The 20,652-nt window shown below is 41.4% G+C and overlaps 1 protein-coding gene and 1 pseudogene across 1 annotated transcript in view; both read right to left on the reverse strand.

Moving 5' to 3' along the window:
* TSHR (thyroid stimulating hormone receptor) overlaps nt 1-20,652 on the reverse strand; it is an 83,076-nt gene that overhangs the window by 38,379 nt on the left and 24,045 nt on the right. The window contains 1 exon segment of the mRNA XM_016220085.2: nt 286-357. Coding sequence (XP_016075571.2) covers nt 286-357 — 72 coding nt within the window.
* LOC107542662 (cytochrome b5-like) lies at nt 11,843-12,514 on the reverse strand (annotated as a pseudogene).

A 20,652-nucleotide genomic window follows, 5' to 3' on the forward strand; every position in this document is an offset into this window, starting at 1 on the left:
TCTGCACGCCCTCTGCTGGGTATTAAGCCCACATCCTGAGCACGTGCCCTGACTGGGAACTGAACCAAGATCGCCTGGATCATAGGTCAGTGCTCAACCGCTGAGCCACACGGACCAGGCTAAATTTATTTTAGCTTAAGAAAATCATTTAGGAATTAGGGAATGGAGATGTAGCAAAACCAAATAAGCATTTTGTATATAAAATTCTCATACACATTGCATATGTAGATCATTTTTCTGGACAGAACACATTTAAAAAATAGTATGTCACAATTGTAAACTTACATCCTGGAAATATTGGGCAGATTTGAAAAGGCATGACTGGGAATGGTTTTCAGATGAGTCTCTATAAACTTCCTATAAAAATAAATTACAGGATTAGAGTTTTAACCACTGGAATTTTCTAATAATTCACCTTAATTTTACAGAACACATTACTAGCAGCATGATACTCCTTAACAATATATATTTCATCATACATAATCCACAGAAATAATACTCAATGAAAAAACAAACATACTTTTTTTCTCCAACAAAAAGGAATTAAGAGTGAGATTCGAATGCAGAAAATAAATCTTCAAACTTTGCCTTTGAATTAGCAGTAAACTGGTGTGCCATGTCTAACATGATATTCCGTCTGTTAGCGAAAGGGCAACACAGTACATTCATAAGTTTACTGGGACTACAGAACGCCTACCATGCACTTGTCAGTGAAAATGTCTTGGAATGCCACCAGAATATTAAGAGGAATTAAAAGCATTTGAGCCCTGGCTGGGTGGTTCAGTTGAACTGGAGTGTCATCAAAAGGTTGAGGGTTCGATTCCCGGTCAGGGCACATACCTAGGTTGGGGGTTTGATCCCTGGTGGTGGCGCATATGAGAGGGAACCAAACAATGTTTCTATGTTTCTCTCTCACATCGATGTTCCTCATACTCTCTCTCTCCCTTCTTCTATCTAAAATCAATAAAAAAACATACCCTCAGGTGGGGATTTAAAAAAGTATTTGATATATCTTAAAGATTAAAAAATTTTGCCTGAGCCCTGGTCTCTTCAACTATTTCTACCTTATTAAATCATCTACCTGCTGCAGGTTGGAAACAGATGACTGACAAGAGCTAATTCTCCTTAGGACGGTGACATCTTTGTTGCATTGGAAACTTAAAGGCTGTGGCTTTTCTTCCGCTTTGCTTTTTTGGATGCTTTTCAGAAGTCTGAGACTGTTTTCCTTATAGACAGTGAGACACCTTCATGCATTCCAGTGTGTCTCTCCACCTAGGAGCTCACTTTTGCTTCCTTTCTTTGCTATAGCAATTGCTTCGATAGAGTCCTGTGTGGGAAAAGGTGCACCTACCGTCCTAAGTCATATTGCAAAAAGGGAACAGCCCATCACGCCTACCATCTTCTCCATGGGGCTGTTTTGCCACTTAAATGTTGGCAATCGCGCATTGTCCATTTATTACCATATTTGAAGAGTTAGACGGAAATTGTGTATTTTCCTGTCCAGGCTGCAAGGTTATTTCTCAACAGTCTGTTTCCATGATCTGTGTATTCTTAGAACTACTAATTTTTGCAGTGATTAAAATATACAGGGAAAATATGTATGGAAAATAATACAGTAACTGATAATAATACCAGAATAAACGCTCGTGTTTTGTGTACTCACAGCTGTAAACCTACTTTTGCCCACCCCTGTATTTAGAACTTCCAGCTTCCAGTTTCCTGGTCAGGACCCTGGAAGTCATCCCTCCATCCTAACAATACATAAAAAGCTGATCAGACTGAAAAATCAACAACTCTTCTTGTACCCATAAGAGAGGGAAGACATTGGGCAAACTGCTGACCCCATGGCTGGGGAGACAGCCAGATGCAGGGAGTCCGGCTCCTCAGAGCAGAGACTCATGAGCGAAACCCTGAGTTTCCAGGGTAGGAAAACCTGAAATGTGATTTACGAATTGCTGGAGGCCAATTCTGAGAGTTGAAAACTCCAGTGGGACCCAGTCACAGACGGACCTCCACAATTTTGTGAGATTTCCCTCTATTATCTTGACCAGGTTCTAAGAGTAAATATCAGAGAAAAATCCCCCTTGTGCTTCTGGCAAAGAGGGGAAAAGGAAGTATTTGGAAATATGCAGATCACGCTGTTCCTACTTAGCAAGGCCGGCCCCTCAGGGGAAACTAGTTAACCCGAGCCTAGCTGACCTGGGGAAGGGAAACACCCAACTCCAGCCCAGTGTAGCCATCCCGTCCTACAGAGGGGAGGGGAAGGAACCGAGAAACACTTGTGAAGCTCACAGTTTAGAGGCACAGGCTCGCTAAATGACTAAGACCTAAACACAGGACAATAGAAGACTTCCCCTCCCCGACACCTTGCCACCGCATTACTAAAGGCCTACTTATAGCCGTTCCTTTACTTGGTATATCATATCTGCTTATTAAGAATTATATCTGTAACTTACCAAATCAAAGCCTCAGCAGGCCCAAATTAGTTAATAAAAGGACCTATTCAATAATATGGCCAATAATATTGCGATAAGTTTGCACGGTGACAGATGATTACTAGAATTGGTGGGGTGATCACAGTGTAAGGTATAAAACTGTTGAATCACTTTATTGTACGCCTGAAATTATTATAACCAATATAATGTTGTATATCAACTATACTTAAATAAAAATAAATAAATAAATAAAAGGACCTATTAACTTGGAGGGCAGGGAGTGATGTGAATGACAAAAGTGGAGGCTGTCAGCCCTTTGCAAACCTTGGTGTTTCAGCACGAAGCCCAATGTTGCCTTAATATGATTTCAGAAGTGCAGGTCCTGCAAATTACCTCCCCTTCCTCAGAGGTCTCACGCTTACATTCCCTTAATTGGATTGATTAAAAGCCTGTTGGTCCAGACCCAAGATTATGAAGCTACAAAAATATGAGAATAACAAGTTGTTGTACTAAAATCTCCAAGAAAAATTGGGCCATGACAAAGGAAAACAAAGGATAAGCTAAACACCTGTTGGGTATCACCCAAAGGGATTGGGTGATACCCAACAGGTGTTTAGCTCAGTTTCTTAAGCTCAGAGAGAGTCTATAAAGAGCATGTCCTAGGGCATGGATCTCGGGGCATGCTCATTGTAAGATTGCACACAGTGCTTGTAGGTAATGTGGACCTAATTTACAGCTTACCTTGGCCGAAAATGTATGGGTTTATTCTATGTTCAAAACTAAATAACATTTAATTTAAAATAAAATTAGAGTAATGGTTTCTAAGATGTTTGACTTGGAACAGAAATAGCATCTAAGTGCAATTTAATAGACTTTGGGTTATATAAAATACTATTTATTTCCTTTCCCAATGTATGAATTCCTGAAATATATAATACGTGTTTCTTGAATTTCTCTTCCACACATATAAACACATACACACGTTAAATTAGAAAGAAGATCTTTCTCCTACTACTGAGTTAGTTGTAGTTGATGGGGTCAGGACACACTTTCCCCACATATGGCACCTGGGCATATTGACTATTTTAAGCAGGGAGGATTTGAGAAATGGCCGGTGCAGAAAGGACCCTCTGACCCCCCTGCCCTGGAGCAAGTCATAAAACCCTCATGTAAGAGGCGTCTTCCCTATACCCAGAGAAATGGAGCATCCTCATGTCTGAAGACGCTAGAGGAATTTGAATGAAGAAGCCTTGCTAGGTTTCCACCAGCTTCCTACCCTTAGCTCATACCCCTTTGTCTTATCATATTTTCCCATGATGTCCCACTTTTCATTAAACTAGCACAAAAACTCTCAGGTTTAACCACTTATTCAGCTCTTCATTTTCCTACGAAGGCTTCTATGTCACATAAAACTTATACGAAATGAAGTTATACGCTTTTCTATTGTCAGTCTATCTTTTGTTATGAAGCTCCAGCTAGTAAACAAGGGTAGGAGGGAAATATATATGTATTTTCCTCCCCTACAGTTTCTGGTGGCGAGGACGGGACGCTGAAGGCTGGGATACTCCACTCTCCTTGGCGACTGCAGCTGAAGTCTGGGTCTCCTGACAAAAAGCGGGTGCAAGGTAAGAGCTCTCATCATACTAGTTTTGTGAATCTCTGTCTTAGTGCTTAGTCGAGAGAAGAAGGTAAACATTTCTCTTTGCCCATTCCTTTCCAAGTTCAGTTTAGCAGGAAAAAAACATTTACAAGAATTAGTTGTTTGGATTGTGACCCTTGTGAAATTAGTTCGAGTGCCCACTGGTTTGGATCCTTTCCATCCCAGGGGCAGCTATTGCTTTCGTGTTTGTTTCATTTTGTGCCCTGAGAGCTTGGCTTGGATTGTTACCTGCTGGGGTGTGCAGGTGGCCTTTCAAGTAATTCACTTAGGATTCTGTGCTTTATCAAAATAACTTCCTGTGCTTTCTGTTGTCTTTGTCAGATCTTTTAGTTAGAGAAAACCTAATCTTAATATCAAAAGGGTTCTGTTCACAGCCATGTAACTCCTATATTTGCCTTTAAAATATTATTGTCACCTTAGATAACTAGATGACCAACATTTTACTTAATCCAAGTGTTCACACCTTTTGACTTTGAACTAACAGGCCTTGCTAAGTTTCCCCTAGTGTACTTCCCTTAGTCCCATCACATTTTCCCACCCCTTCTCTTTCTATGTTCATAGCAGTATTATTTACAATAGCCAAGATCTGGAAGCAGCCCAAATGCCCATCAGTAGGAGAGCAGATGAAAAAGCTGTGGGGCATTTATACCATGAATACTACGCAACTGTAAAAAAGAAGGATCTCTTACCCTTTGGGACAGTATGGAAGGACCTGGAGAATATTATGCTAAGTGAAATAAGCCAGGCACAGAAAGACAAATACCGTATGATCTCATTTATATCTGATGAACAAAGTAAACTGATGAACAATATAGAACCAGAAGGATGGATTCATGGAATAGACTGACAGCTGCCAGAGAGGAGGGAGGTAGGGGGGACTGGGTGGAATAAGGTGAAGAGATTAGCCAAAGAACATATGCATGGCCCATGGGCACAGACAATGGTGTGGGGAAGGCCAGAGGGAGTGGGAGGGGACTGGGTGGAAGTGGGCAAAGGTGGGGAGAATGGGGGACATCTGTATCAGTGTCAACAGTAAAAAAAAGAAATAGTAACACTATTACTATTAATAACTAAGGCATCACATGTAGCTCATCAGGAAAAAACAGTTTACAGCTAACGTTTCTTATCCTAAGTAGAGTATGTGCATTTAATAGTTAAACAAGTTGGCGTTGGGATATGGAAATTATAAGGGAGAATAGAGAATAAATATTTAAGCTGATGATGCAATTTATTTTTTTTCTAGGACTTATTTAACTAAGAATGATCAGTGAGAATATGACTTAGAGTCAACTGTTTCCTTTGAGCCTTGCTGGGGCAAGATTCATATTTCTCAAACGTCATAGTTTGGAAGACATGATGCAGAAGTAGAAATACCTGTGAAACGCCACTGATTGGCTCGAAAGTTTTGCAGAATAGGGCCCAGTTTTAAGTCCCGTGGTTTTTGTTCCTGCAGCAGCTGTGGGGGAGGGGAACCTGGTGAGTGCAGGGAAAGGGAGCAGACGCTTCTCTGTTCCAGCCAGAGCAGTCTGTGCAATTAGATTCTCCCCAGTAACCTTGCGCGATCGTCGGCTCATTTCACTGAAATGTTATCGACATGTAAATCCGAGCAACATTCCCACGTCCTGTTTCTTACAGGGCTTCTGGAATGGAGGCCACACTGTGTGCTTGGGCGAGGGCTGGCATCAGTGCTGCCTGTTTCCCACCCCAGCCCTGCGCGTGAGGGGCTGGGCGGGACTGGAGGTCACTGAGCTGGGACCCTGGTTGACCTTCTCTGCTCGTGTGGTCCAGAAAGACCAAACTTCCCATCGTGTGTCACAGTTTTTGGTCCCTTGGCAATCAGGCTGAGACTATTTTGTGATTTTTGCATCCGGCTCATTTGTTTAATGTTATCTGCATTTCAAGGGCCCCCATGAAACGACTTACCGTTTCCTTGTCACTCCAACCTTCAGGACAACCATTATTAGTATTATTACTGTATCTGGAATGCAATTAAGCAATAAGGAGCAATGGAGAAAGAATTGCCCTTAAAATATATTTATTCCTCCAAGTCGAAGCTTAATGTTTTTCCCGAACAGCACATTTGCTATTGTTACCATGACTCCAATTATTATTCAACTAAAAACAGGTTCTTTTGATAAACATATTCATCAAAATGTTAAGGAATATACTCAGTCAGAGGCCGCACCCACTTTGCTTCCTGTGAGTTCCTTTGTTGGACGGTAGGGACACAAACGAGGTGGTGATTTGACGCCAAGAGCAGAGTGGCAGGGTGGAGGGACGCGCAATGCTGTGTATGTCACGGACAGGTCAGCTTTCTGTCTCCCCTGTCCCCAGCTGCACGAGTGAGTGAGGACGGGCCTGTGACACCCAGAGCTACCTGGGTGCTCAGACCCTGGAAGGGGGCAGAGCTTTCCTCTTGGTTTTACTCAAAATGCCAATAAGTCAGAGCTTCCTGGTTCCCAGGACACTTCAGCTTTCCCTGGCAGGCCTCACGTCTCATGGCGCTGTAATTTTATAGGAAAAGGGCAGCAGAATGCGGTGTGTGCCCCTGAAAAACCTCCCGTGTCACCAAGGAAGAATGCCACCACCACAAAGGTCCATTTGTTCCTTGCGTATTGTCTACCGAAATCATTTCCTATTTCCAAGCCTCTTGATTAAAACAAAACAGACGATAAACGTACACGTTTCCTCCCCACGATCCTCTCAGTTAAAAAACACACACAATAAAAACGTAGTCACATGGTCTTCCATTTTGAATGAAATAACCTAAGTGGGTGGGAAAGCCACGTGCATCAGCACCTGGGAGGCCGCACTCAGGGAGTTCCACTCGGAACAGGGAGGAGCACTTTTCAGTAACGCCCTTTTGTGAGCCATGGTGTTGGATATGGAAAACCTGGTTTCCCAAAATGAAAAATCATTGGGAAAAACAACTGCATTACCACTTATCTTCCAGTATGATTTTAAATTGTGCTTTTATATATCTTAATTTATCCAAAAAAGGATCAGTAGCAAAATATTTCATTCCATCTCATAATTAAAGTAGAATTTACTTTCAATAAAATTCAGAATTAAAATTTCAGATGTTTAAAGAAAATGTATTTTGATGTGACCACCCGGAGCTCTATCCTTGAGATGAAAAAAAGAACTTTACCAAAAGCAATACGATATTTTTTTCTGGATATTAAGTGAAGGATTAGTTTTCTGTGGTCAGAGAAGAAAAAAAAAGAACTCGGTCTATTCTTTGTAGACATCTGAGAGCAGGCAACTCACTGAAAGTTCCCTGTGAAAGTAATTTTTCCCCCCCTCAAGGGCTCTTGAGGGCTCACACTGAAATGTCAATGACCTTGTTTGTTCAGAGTTTGTATCAGCCATTTCCAACCGCCCTCTCTGCCTCGATAAATGTGTTCCAGTAATTGTAGGTACTGTGTCTGGAACCTATCAACACCATTCCTTAAACATCAAGGGGATACTTTTTGTGACAAAACAGGCTTTATGCAGGAGGCTCACTAAACCCAACGTGATTCCCAGAACATCCATCCACGCTGTAGTCCAAAGTGCAGCATTAAGTAATTACACAATATAAAATTATTTGGAGGCAGTCTGGTGAATTATTTTTATAGTCCCGAAGCTTGGGAAATTCCAGACAATGTTGGACAGTCTCAACAAACTACGGAACAGACAACTGGCACAGATGGTATATTTTTTAAAGAGAAACCAAGTTATTATTTCACTTTCCTCAGGAAAAATGTCAAATGTTTTGCTCAACTCTAGGCTGCCAGGTAGCCCAACTTGAACAGTTTCCCAGCCTGGCCATACCTATCTCTACTACTTAGTACAGAAAATTTTTATTTGAATAAAGTGAGCATAAAGAGACTTTGATTGAGTTGGGGTTTTCTTCATCAACACATATTAAAAACTAAAATTGAGTTATATATATTTTATTTTCTCTCCATCATAATCATAAATGGTCACTGCTGTTTATGGAATTCTTCTGTGTCCTAGGCCCTACACTAATACTGTTCCATGTATTTTCCCATTTAACCTTTACACTGATATGTGAGGTGTATCACAGTGATCTTTTCTTATCCATTAGGAAACTGAAAATTAGAGAGATTAAGTAATTTGTCCAAGGATCTTGCTCAAGAACCCTAAGACAAGCATGCACATACACACACACACACACACTCAAACCTTAACCATTTTTTGTCATATTGCTTCTCTGAATACATTTTATATGTAGTACTGTCCATGACTAGCTATGTCTAGTCTATGGCAGAGGCTATCAACAGACTGCAGAGAATGTAAAAATCCGACTCACAGCAGTTCTCTGTCTCCCTCCTTTTTCCAGGCCTCCCTCCTTCCTCTCTTTCTTCCTTCTATGCCCCATGGTCTGCCCTCCTAGGGCTTAAAATGTAATTGAGGAGCTAGCACATATCATACTCAAAAGTAAATCACACAAGAGTTTGATAACATTGAGTAAAATAAGATGAAGAGAAATAGGTACTGATATATTTTTTAATTCCCAAAACATCCCAATAGCCAAGTAAAGAAATTCCTTTTCAAAAATATGAAAATAAAGTTTTATGTAGAAAAAGTGAATGGAGTACTCTGGGGAAATCACAATGTGCCTTTGTTATGGTTTTTCATCCCTGTAAGTTTATCGGATGATTCAGATGTTCTATTTCCTTTTATGTCAGTTTTAGTAAGTTGTATTTTTTTCCTAGAAACTTGTCCATTTTATCTAAATTTTCAAATTTAGGAACATAAAATTGTTAATAATATTACTAAATGATGTTATGATAATTTAAAGAATATCTATACGCTCTGTAGTGATATATCCCTTTTCATTTCTGGTTCTTTTTTCTTGATGAGCCCCATTAGGGGCTTACCAATTTTATTAGTCTTTTCAAATAATTCACTTTGGGTTTTTAAAAAATCTTCTCTATTAAACGTTTTAAAGTTGTCATCTGATAATTTGTTATCTGAATCTCCTGTATATCCATTTCTATTGCTGTTATTTCTCTTGATTTTTTTTTTTTACCACATCTTCTTTTCTCATTTGTCAGGTTATTTTTTATTGTGTGCAGAACATTGTATATGAAAAAAATGTTAAAATAATTTGAGGCCTAGAATTATCTTCCTCCAGGGAGAATTTACATTTGCCTTTGGTAGGCAGTTAGGGGCCCCAGCAATTTTAGATCACTTTAATCCAATTATAGGGACTGGCATGATTTGAAATTGTGCTTCAGCCTCAAGTTTTTGCCAGTTACTCCTTACTCTTAGGTGGAGCCCTTTGGGATCCCATCTCGATGTGTGGGAATTTACCAGAGATCACTCCTTAACAGAGCTTGGATTTCTTGCTAGATTTTATATTTACTTATTTATTTTTAACCATCTAGCCCTATGGGGCTGCCAAAACCTCTGCTCAAATTCTCCCTTAACTATTTCTTCTAGAATCATCAGCCACTCCTAGGATTCACCTCTCTGGGTTCCTTTTCCCCTCTTTGTTTCATAATTCTTTACTATCTTGGTGGCTACAAGATTAAAAAAAAATTATCCTGCTTTGTTAATTTTTCTCAGCAGGAGTGGTTTATGTTATGTGCATGTTTTAAGTATTTTTAAAATATTCCTGGAAGCAGAAGTCCTTCACAATTTGTTTTTAATATTTTACCATCGATCTGTGATTTCTTGGGTTCATTTTGCATGTGTGCATATTTCTTTTCCATAAAATGGAAGTTTTATGGTCCAATTTTAGATCTTCTAGTCATTTTCTTGTCAATTCTAAAATATAACTTTATATAATATAGTAAGTTCTCTTTTTCTTTAAGCAGTGTCTAGTAATTCCCCACTCTGAATGATTGTATGTTTGGAATACTTTGTTTCCTTCACCTCCTTGCTTTTCTTTTCTGCTATATTTATTTTGTTTAGTTATGTACTTGATTTTAGATCAGCCTTAAATGATAAACTTTGAAAATGAGGAAATCAGTATCCTTGCACTATCTCCCATCCTCTTTTCCCTCTAGATGCTGATTTTTGTTAGTTACATCATCTCTAGAGAGTAATAATTTATTACATTTGTATTCTGTTCTATAACTATAACTCTCCCAAGTTATTTTAACCTTAGTTCTACATATAAAAGACTCAATGCTCACAGCTGGTCCTTTTATTATAGGTAATACATTTATATCTTGGTTGACTTATGTTTGCTAATTATTTTTTTCAAACTTACATAATCTGTATTGCTCTAAGTTCTTGCATATTTGAAAAAGTTATTGAGTATATGAGCAATTAGTAAAGGTGCCTAATGTATCTGGGTATAAGACTTGGGGGTCACACTTTATTTCCCTGATAACTTTTCAGACATGATTTTATTCTTCCTAGCACTGAATGGGAAAAGTTTGAGGCTACCTTCATTCTTTTGCTTTTAAGATGAGATCTTTATGTCCCCCCTTTCTAGGTACATGGGTATTACTGAATATTGATGCCTGCTGGAATATTGTGTATCCTTTGATTCTATAGATTCAAGCCTTCTTTTATTTCATGATTTTTTTGACATATTTTTGAATATTTTTTTGCTCCATTTGATTTGTTGCTAATTTTCCTTGTTGATTTTGGTTGGCTTCCAGAGAGCCATATAAGCTCTAGATATCTTTACTCTCCTGAAACTACACATTACATCTTTTCACTTTTAAAGTGAGGGAAGTTGAGCCTAGAGGACTCTGATGTCTTTTTCATTATATTTTATTTTATCTGAAAGATATATAAGTATTAAGTAAAAAATCAATATTAGGGATTGATTAGTGAAAAACAAGTTCGAACTTGTCCAAACCTAACTTTCTACCTCTTCTTACAATAAAAACACAAGTACATATTTCTACTGATTTACGCATTGTATTAGTCAGAGTTCTCCAGAGAAACAGAACCAACAGGATGTGTTTGTGTGTACATAGAAAGATTTAGAATAAGGAATTGGCTCATGTGATTGCACAGGCTGAGAAATATCAAGATCTGCATTTGGCAAGCTGGAGACTCAGGAGAGCTGATGGTAGTTACAGTCTGAGTCCGAAGGCCTGAGAACCAGGAAAGGCAATGCTACAAATTCCAATCCAAAAGTAGGCTATCTCAAGACCCAAGAAAAGCTGATGTTTCAGTTCAAGTCCAAAGACAGGACAAGACCAGTATCTCAGTTCAATCAGTCAGGTAGCAGTTGTTTCCTCTTACTTGGAAGAGGGTCAGCCTTTTAGCTCTATTTAGGCCTTCAACTGATTGAGCAAGGCCCATCACATTAGAGAGGGCAATCTGCTTTACTCAAATGTTAATTTCATGCTAAAACACTCTCATGGACATACCTAGAATAATGTTTGACCAAATATTGGGGCCTTCCATGGACCAGTCAAGTTGACACATAAAGTTAACCATCACACCGATACTAGTAATTACAATTATTTTATATTTGAAAAGCCAGATATGTATTTTTAAGAAATCTTGCCTACAATAAATAAATTATATAGTCAAGGAACAACAAAATAAAGTCAATGAATAACAAGGCACACTGTAAAAGTTCAAGAGTAGAGAGAACAGAACGGTTCTTTTGGGTTTGTCTTGTTTCTAACATAGGAGGAAAGGGGAAGAAGTGTATTAAAATTACTTTTCAGGTGAAGGTGTCTGTCAGTCAAAGCAGATAACTTTGGCTTCTTTCTCCCTGATACAAAGGAGTCTTTTCTTTCATTGGCTTCTGAGGATGCATTTAGTCTTCCACTGTGTAGAGGTGATACATCAGGGCTACAACCAGTGCTGAGACGGCTGGGATCACTGAATTGGTCCACCAGCTGGAATTAGAATCAACACTGGTGCTCTAGCAGGATTTGCTCAGTGGCTAGAGCATCAGCAGGCAGACCAAAGGGCCCGGGTTCATTCTGGCCAAGGGCACATACTTTGGTTGCAGGCTCGATCCCTGGCCCTGGTTGGGGCGCATGCAGGAGGAACCAATCGGTGTGTCTCTCCCACATGGATGTTCCTCTCTCCTGCCCTCTCTCTCCCTCCCTTCCACTCTCTCTGAAAAGCAATGGAAAAAATATCCTCAGGTGAGGATTAAAAAATAAAAAGAATCCACACTAGTAATAAGAGTTCCTGAGGGCTTGGTTATCTTTGATCTGTTGTCTCGATGGAGCTACCTAGTGATGCATGTTTTGGAAAGTTCTCTAGCACCCGTAGAGTGCCCAGCACCCTCAAAGTTTTCAGTAGCATCACCTCCAGCTTGTTCCCTTAGGACATCTTCCCCACCAGGATGCTCATCCAAAAAATCTGGTCAAATTGTACACCTTGTGGTGCAGGATCAGCCAGGTGCTCTTGCTGTGGCTGTGCTTCTGGGGCTCTTCCAGGGTGTATACTTGGTGGCCTTGTCCTCATGCTCAGCCATCTGGGAACACAGCAAGCCTCAGTCCCTGCAGATACCAGCGAGCCGGGCGGAGCTAATTACCGCAATTTTAAAGCCCACTTTCAGAGGAATGAACACAATGTACCAGCTACTGAATAGCATCAGTTTTTGAGAAGTGAGGTTGTTAGCTCAGAACAGAATAAAAGATCAGCATTGAAAGTGCAGCCATACATTCGCTGATGTTATGATCTAGAAAATGCCTTCTTTATCATGAGTCTGATTGTATATTTCACATACTTAAAACTGTGCTTAGTGGTTTCAGTAAGCTACAAAACACATAGTAAACTTAAAAAATTGATTTCAAACATTTTAAAATTACACATTTCTCCCCGGAGTGGTAGAGCTATTAATGTCATTCAACAGTGTTTTTGGAGGTGGGCTTTTTTTTTTTTTGGCCTACATTTATGTTTATTAAAAACTGACATAAACAAACAAAACCTGTACAGAAAATATCCCAAATCATGTATCACTCTGAGCCGTAACCTTGAGGGACATTATCGCCTAGGCCGCCCTCTTCCTCTGCCCTGCCCACGTCCTTTCCTCTCCCTCAGCCTCAGCCTCTACCTGCAGCAGCTTCGCTTTAATTAGATTTCACCTTTGCTTCAACATCCACGGGTAATGCACCCGAGCTAGGATGCCTGGCAGAATAAATATCAGATGTTATTTCCTCGAATACCCAGTGTTTGCAGCTGTACAGGCCCTCGGCTCTCGGGGCCACCCTCACAGCTCCCCGCTGGCAGCTACGCCTGTGGTTGTCCCGCTCTGTAGTTCAATGGTTAGTGTCATGACTCAGTTTCATCAAAAAGTCTCACAAGCTCTGCCGTCATGCTTTCAATCCGAGAGTAAACAACCTGACAACCGAGGGCTGACGGACTAGAGGGTGAATGGCCAGGAGCCTGGGGGTTTGGATTATCGAAAACCCAGGCTACTTGATCTCTCACGTAATTTCCCTCGAGGCAGGAGAACACGATTTCGTTCATTTTTTCTCTCCTCCTTCCCTCCCTTCCTGCCCTTTCTTCTCCGTTCCCTATTCCTTTCCCCTCTCCCTTTCCCTGGTGTCATTTGAGGAAAACAAAGATGCAAAAAACCACAGGATCTTTTTGCTCTTGTCTTCGTAAGGAAGGCATGCAGAAGCAGGTGGAACAACTAACTCGTAAGCTGACGGGTTGAGCTCTCTGGTGCGGTAAAGGTTAGTTATGCCGACAGCAGATTTTATAGCTGGGGAGGCAGGTAAACTGGGCCCGAAGGTCTATCAGAGACTCATCGGCAAAGAGGCACATTCCAGACGCAATTATTAATTAAATGGCACGAGTAGCCTGTAGTCTTTTAATATGTTTTTTCTTAAGGCATTCAAATTGCTTTCTGTGGGCTGCAACCAAACTACCCAAACTTTGAGCCTTGGCCATTTCCTGCCCTCCTGGTCTTGCTCTTTGAGTGAATGGATTCACGCTCCAGCTTCCAGGGTCTTTCTCAGCCCTTGTTATTCTGAAAACTTGTTTGGTTATGATGGCTGTTTGTAGAATTACTGGCAGTGGAGAAGCTGTGATGTTACTAGGATAATTCTTTCTCACTCATTAGCTCTGTATACCAGCAGCTCCCAGTAAGCTCTGGGTCTTCTGACATTACGCCAGGATACGTGCCAAGGGTAGACTTGTACACCACGGGTACTCCTGCAGTACTGTGGTTAGACTACAGTGTGTAAATTAGATACTGGCTTTTGGAGCCAGACTGCGATCTTGCAGTCCGGCTTTGCCACATATTAGTCGTATGACCTTGGGCAAGTTACTCGCTTCCTACTTGTCTCGTGGGGATTAACATACATAAGATGCCTAGAACAGCGCCTGGTAAGGTACAATCACCTGCATTTATCTGATATAGAAATCTGGTTTGGCCTTGTGATCTCCAGGTAGGCCTATGATATCTTTAACTCCCATCTTTATCTTTTTTGCAATAAGTTTCTGAAAATGCACCCAAAGGAGTCCTAATTTGATTGCTTGAATCCATGGTGTTGTAGTTGACTTCACTATGCTAAATAATAAGGAATCATGCATGTAGTAAGTTATCAATGTGCATTGGCAATTAACTGTATCCCATATTTATTACTGAAGAAACGTTAAAAGTAGTAGGTTTTGTATAGACCTGTCATTCTCAAGGTGTGATGCCTGGACCAGAAGCATCACCAATACCTGGGAACTTGAAAGAAATGCAAATTCTTGGGCCCTTATCTGGGGCTGGGGGTCCAATGTGTATCTAAACAAGCCCTTTAGGTGATTCTGAAGCATGTTCATGTTTGAGAACAACTAGTATAGACAAAGAGCTGCAGGTTAGGAATCAAGGAAACTGGGCTTCCTGACAGCCTTCTAACTTACAGGCTGTGACCTTGGGATATGTTTCTTAACATTTCTGAGCATCACTCTGAGATCAAGGATGTTGGGTTGATAAACATCACGATCAGCATGGTAAAGCAGTGTCAATTCTTGATTTCTCTGCTCATTACATAAACTCACTCAGGGGTTACTCACACATGTTTAGAAGCTCCACGATTGCCCATGTAGCTGAAACTTATAATGTGGGTGAAAGCGAGGCATTGCCCAAACGCAGTTCCCTTGTTCGCTTACCTCTGTGACCCCACGTGCCCTCAGTTTTCCAGTGACTCTCAAGGCCTGTGTTTTGTTTATTTCCATATCCCCCTGCTGTTCCCATCTTTTGTGCAATTAAAATTTACGGAGGTGACTTTCATGTGTTGGATTTCTAACACACGCCTAACCCTGTAACTGTGTTTGGATAAGAAACTGAAATTTTTGGAGTCTTGAAAACTATGTGCTAGAAATTTAATATAAAAATTTAAATTGACAATACTTATTCCCTTTCTCTTGTTCCCCTTTACCACAAAGCAGAATTCTCCATCATGCCCGCCTTTAACTATTCAACTTCTTTGCCAGCCTCAGGTTTTCAGAGCTACTTTCTAAAATTAATATTTATTTATTTTTAAAAATATGCTTTTATTGATTTTGAAGAGAGAGAGAGGAAGGGCAAGGGAGAGAGAGAAACATCCATGAGAGAGAACCACTGATCGGCTGCCTCCAGCACACCCTCCAGTGGGGATCGAGCCTGCAACTCAGGCATGTGCCCTGACCGGGAATCGAACCTGCGACCTCTCAGTGCATGGGACAATGCTCAACCACCTGAGCCACACCAGCCAGGGCTAAAATTAATTTTTAAAATTAAATTTATACAGGTGAATCTCAGAGAAAAGAGATTCCATCTCTGAGACCTTAGAGTAGGGACCACCCCACACAAGACATGAGCCAGTCTCCGGGATCAGAGTCTCCCAGAGCTACTCTTTAATGAAGCTTCCTAGATGCAGTGCAGAACTTTATGGCAAGAAAACTCAATGCTATTGAAAGTTTTTTAAACAGAGGGATTTAGGTTGTTTGCGAGGTCCAATTTCTATGCTTCAAAAAATAACATGTGACTTAGAGAGGTTTCAAGTTCATATCAAAACATCGATTATGATCCTAATACGCAGAACCAGACCATTTCTGTAATTATACCACATAAACAGACTCTAAGAACTCTATCCCCAACACTCAAATCACCAGTCTAAGGAACTGAAATGAAAATTAGGATCAGGTGAAAGTTTACTTTTAAGGAACATCTGATCCAAAACAAAATGAAACTTAAGGCTTAAATTCTGTTCTCCCTGATACTCTAGTTTCTCCCGGTCATCACAGTTGGCCAATCCTCTCTCTGTGAAGAACCAGCTCTCTGGAAAGCTTTTAGGAAATAACTTTTTGAGACTGTGTTCCGCTATCACACCGTGACTAATAGCAGCAGGAACTATGACCAGGTCTCCAAGTTATTTTGTGCCTCCTACTTGGTGTGGGAGTTCTACAATCAAATCCATTGGCCTCAGTGTGATTGCCAATTCTGCTCCCTTCCAGTGAAACTGTGGCAATTAGAGCGTGTGAAAGAGTCTAGTGGCATTAACTGTGTAGTGTCATTGTTCAAAGAAACCTTTAGGGGCTTGCAGTGACAAGGCCAGAGAGGGGCGAAGGGTGAGATCAAGAGGAGGAGAAAGTGGGGAAGGCGTCTACTGAAGGCTCTTTTTAACAGGCACTTTGGCTGGCTTTTCATATACATAATCTCATTTATTGTCCTTTAAATCCCCTAGATACAAACTAGCCCTGCCCCATTCCAGACTCTAACACCCAACAGAAAGATATTTATTATTGGTCATCATGTGGCCCAGCCAGGAGACCTCTCAAGTCAGGGATTGGCTGCTAATATCCAACCACTCTCTCTCGCCTGACCCCTAGGCTCAGGCCATCTGGCTTCCCCCTGGGGACACAAACACTTCCATAAAGGCAGACCCTCTAGGGCTCTGAGGAGGACCACCCTGACATTGCTTTCACTCCTCTTCTAGGCTGTAAGCAAATGAAAACAGCTCCATCTCATTGCGGAGGAGCCTTGATACAGAACAGATCTCCTACCGGCTTTTGGACTAAAATAATTGAACCAGCTAGATAGCTCAGAAATGTTTGTTTATTGCATTTCTCCGATTAAGATGAATTGTATCAGCCCATCTCTTATTGGTATATTCATTTCAATCCTGAATTAAAGTATATACCCTGGCCAGTGGCTCAGTTGGATGGAGCATTGTCCTGTACACCAAAAGGGTATGGGTTCGATTCCCAGTCAGGGTGCATCTGTGAGGCAGCCAATCCATGCCTCTCACCTCTCTCTCTTTCCCCCCCTTTTCCTCTCTCTCTAAAAATCAATAAAAACATATCCTCGGGCAAGGATTAAAAACGTACAAGATTAGTACACATTCCCCCCTCCACAAATCACTCTAGGAGTGGAAATAACCACACAAATATCATGACCCATAAGGTTAATGCAAGAAAATCCTTTCATCAAGAACTAGGATTATACTCTATCCCAAATGAAGCCAAGTAAATATAGATGATGCCAGCCCACCAAGCGATGTTTTCTCAGACTCTAAAAGGGTGGAGTAAATGCTGCCCCTTGGGGCATATGTGTGGTCCAGTGTGAAGAACGAGCTCTGGATGATGGAGCCCAGGCTCCGCGGCCGTGAGGCCCAGGCCCGTCACTTCCTCTCCCAGGAAGCCGGTGGGACGCCCTTGACTCGTAACAGACAACGCAGAGCGGCTGTATGTGTTCATTGGCTCGAAAACTCCTAGAGACAGGGCCTGTTATGTTTATCTTTGTAGCCACAATGTTCCTCACTGTGGCTCTTATCTAATGAACCCTGTATGAATGTGTTCATCAGAAAAAAACACCCCAGTGTGTCTGCAATCATGTATACCTGTTAATATTCTCCTTGCAAAAGGGACAAGTGAAGCAAAACTGAAAGATTTTATTGTGACCCCTGGGGGGGGGGGCGGGGGAGAGATTGAGAATGAACATAAATGAAGAGTCTACGAATCAGGCTGACATGGGAGAAAAGAGTGGGAGTCTGAGAAGGCCCGATGAAGGCTGAGAAGAGCAGCGGAGCAGTATGCTTTCCCCCAGAAGGTCTGTAGCAGCTGTGGCTACATCTCACCTTCCCAACCACCGCCAGGCTCAAGTCACAAGGAGCCCCAGGTTTCTGAGTTCACTTGACTGGGCAGGGGGTCCTTCACTCAGCTGGTGGGAGAGGGGAAGCATGAAAATATTCCTCAGGTTCTCAGTAGTCGCTTGGACGTATTCATCTAGAAAAACATTGTTAACGTAGTGTTGGATGCTAGAATATTTCTGGTGGTGCTTCAGGTACATGCTAAACCAAAACGTGAGGCTGAATTCTGGTTTGCAGCTGATTTTTGGGATGGTACTAGATGCCAGGCATCTTAGGGGTTAAAAAGTCTTTGGTAGGCTTGCCAGAAAGTTTAATATGTGTGTAAAATACATTCCAAACAACAGACTTCTGGAACATAACCCTGCAAGTTGGGGACTGCCTGTTTTTGAAACCTTTGCCAAACTTACTAAAATTAGTAGCATAATAGAAATAAAAAAATTATATATTCTTATAAGTGAATAGCATGGCAGATCTTCAAACCCAGAGCTTAATTTTAGAGTCAGTATTATTTTGGGGGGCATTTTGTAGAACCAAAGAGAATGAGTTGGCAAGCCACCCCATCTGGCAATATTCATGGAGACATTGTGCTTTTATCTTTACAATTAAAGTAGCTGTGCACAGCTTGACTCTCGGTGTGAACGGGGGCCCAGGTGGTATGCTGATTAACCTGCTGATGTGACAAAACTGAGAGAAAAGCACACATGTTCAATAAGAGACACGGACATTCTGTTTCTCTCCCGTCTCCTTGATTTCCCCAAACCACAATGGTAACAGTTCAGAGGATCGTTTTGCGTATGTAATGGAGGAAAACACTAGAATGTTTAGCTTAGAAAAGACTTATTATCCTGGGAAGGAGGAAAGTCATTAAACAGAAGTGGCATTCTTCCTGATTTGGTCTATGGGGTTCAGGTGGACACATCTAAGACCAATGGGGGGGAGATTTCTTCAAAATGAGATAGTAAGTTCCTTTACCATATGTATCCAAAAGATGAATATCATGAATGAAGTACAGGTCATTGGGTAGAAAGTTAAAATACATGGTCTGTAAGTCCCTCTTCCAATACTAAAACTCTATAGGTTCGTGAAAATCATAATAACTGCTCCCTCTTTCTTTCCCAAGCAATATGATAGCCTCAAAATTGGATGCCAATGAGAAAAGGCAAGTGATGCTAAGTCCCCAGTTGGTCCTACAATTGCGCAATCAAGTTTTAAGTGTTCTTGATGGAGCCAGCCAACCTGGGACTGCCCATTTCCTTAGTCATGGAGATGTACTTTTGGAAACCAAAATCTGTAGTAGGCAAAAATCCGTCCAAGCCATGTGGCTTTCCAACAGGGTATGATTACAAAAGAGGCCGAAATTATTGCAGCCCAGAAGGGGAAAAGTCAGCAGAATTCATTATCCTTATAAAACACGTTCTTTGATCCTTCCTTCTACCATATTGCATGTGCTGTTTCTTGCGCTGTCTAGTGGTCAGTGAGGTCAAGATAATGTTTTATACATCTCATTGCCCTTATTTTGGCTTTAGAGAGACTGAGAGCCAAGATTAGTTTCTTTTTAGAATAATTCTTATTTAAGAAATTGAAGTTTTCATTGTTGGAGATCATTTGGAGTTCTCTAATCTGTGGCAGTAGCCTCTGCTTGCCCTTTATAAGTAATAACATCAGGACACTGCAGTGTGCTCAGAATTGAAGTCATGATGGAAGCCTATTTGTCTTCCTTATAAACCCACCACACGTGTAACTTTGTGATCAACGTTGGCCGTCCGTCTGGAATGCAATTCCATGAGAGCATGGACAGCTTATCCTGTTCAGCGCTCCATTTCCATTAGCTAGCTTAGTGCTAGCACTAAAAAATAGCGAATTGAAAGAATAAATCTAGCAAGGAAACGATGACCTGCTCCCTCAATGCTCTTTATACCTTCCACATCAGCACACACACAGGGTTTCTTAGAAGACTAGAAACAGTGTGCTTTTTGTTTCATAAATTGCATATAGAAAGCAGCACATTCTTGTCCCATGTCCTGGACTAGTGCAAAGACTCTGGTTCTTCCTTTTAAACGACTTTATTCACCTTTGTTGTCAGCGATATCAGTGGCACCGAGACGGCTCATAGTGTTATAACGACAACCACCTGGCTTTCCAGGTTTCCCTCTAAAGCACAGCAATGCTGCTTCCAGTCCCACACAGGGGAGAAGGAGCGGTGGGTGGCCCCCCAAGAGGCATACTCATGGGACAGTCGGGACAAGCAGCCTCATCGTAAAATGCAAGTAAATATGGAAGGTCCCTGCCCCTTGGGTACCTCTGAACGCCCTCGCGGGCAGCGTTTCTCTCTGAGAGGCCGCAGGAGAGCCTGTGTGACGCGGAGCTGGGGGCTGGGGGCTGGGGGCTGGGGGCTGCGGAGACGGCGGCGTGAAACTCTCACCTGCCCCGCCTTGCCGTTTTACGAGAAGCTAGGCCATCTGGTTTCTACCTCAGGATAGTCCTAATAATAAAATTATCTTAGTTTGTCTAGTGTCTACTTACTCCATAAACACCTACATAT

Source organism: Miniopterus natalensis, chromosome 1 (assembly GCF_054644295.1).
Source record: "Miniopterus natalensis isolate mMinNat1 chromosome 1, mMinNat1.hap1, whole genome shotgun sequence".
Taxonomy (NCBI): domain Eukaryota; kingdom Metazoa; phylum Chordata; class Mammalia; order Chiroptera; family Miniopteridae; genus Miniopterus; species Miniopterus natalensis.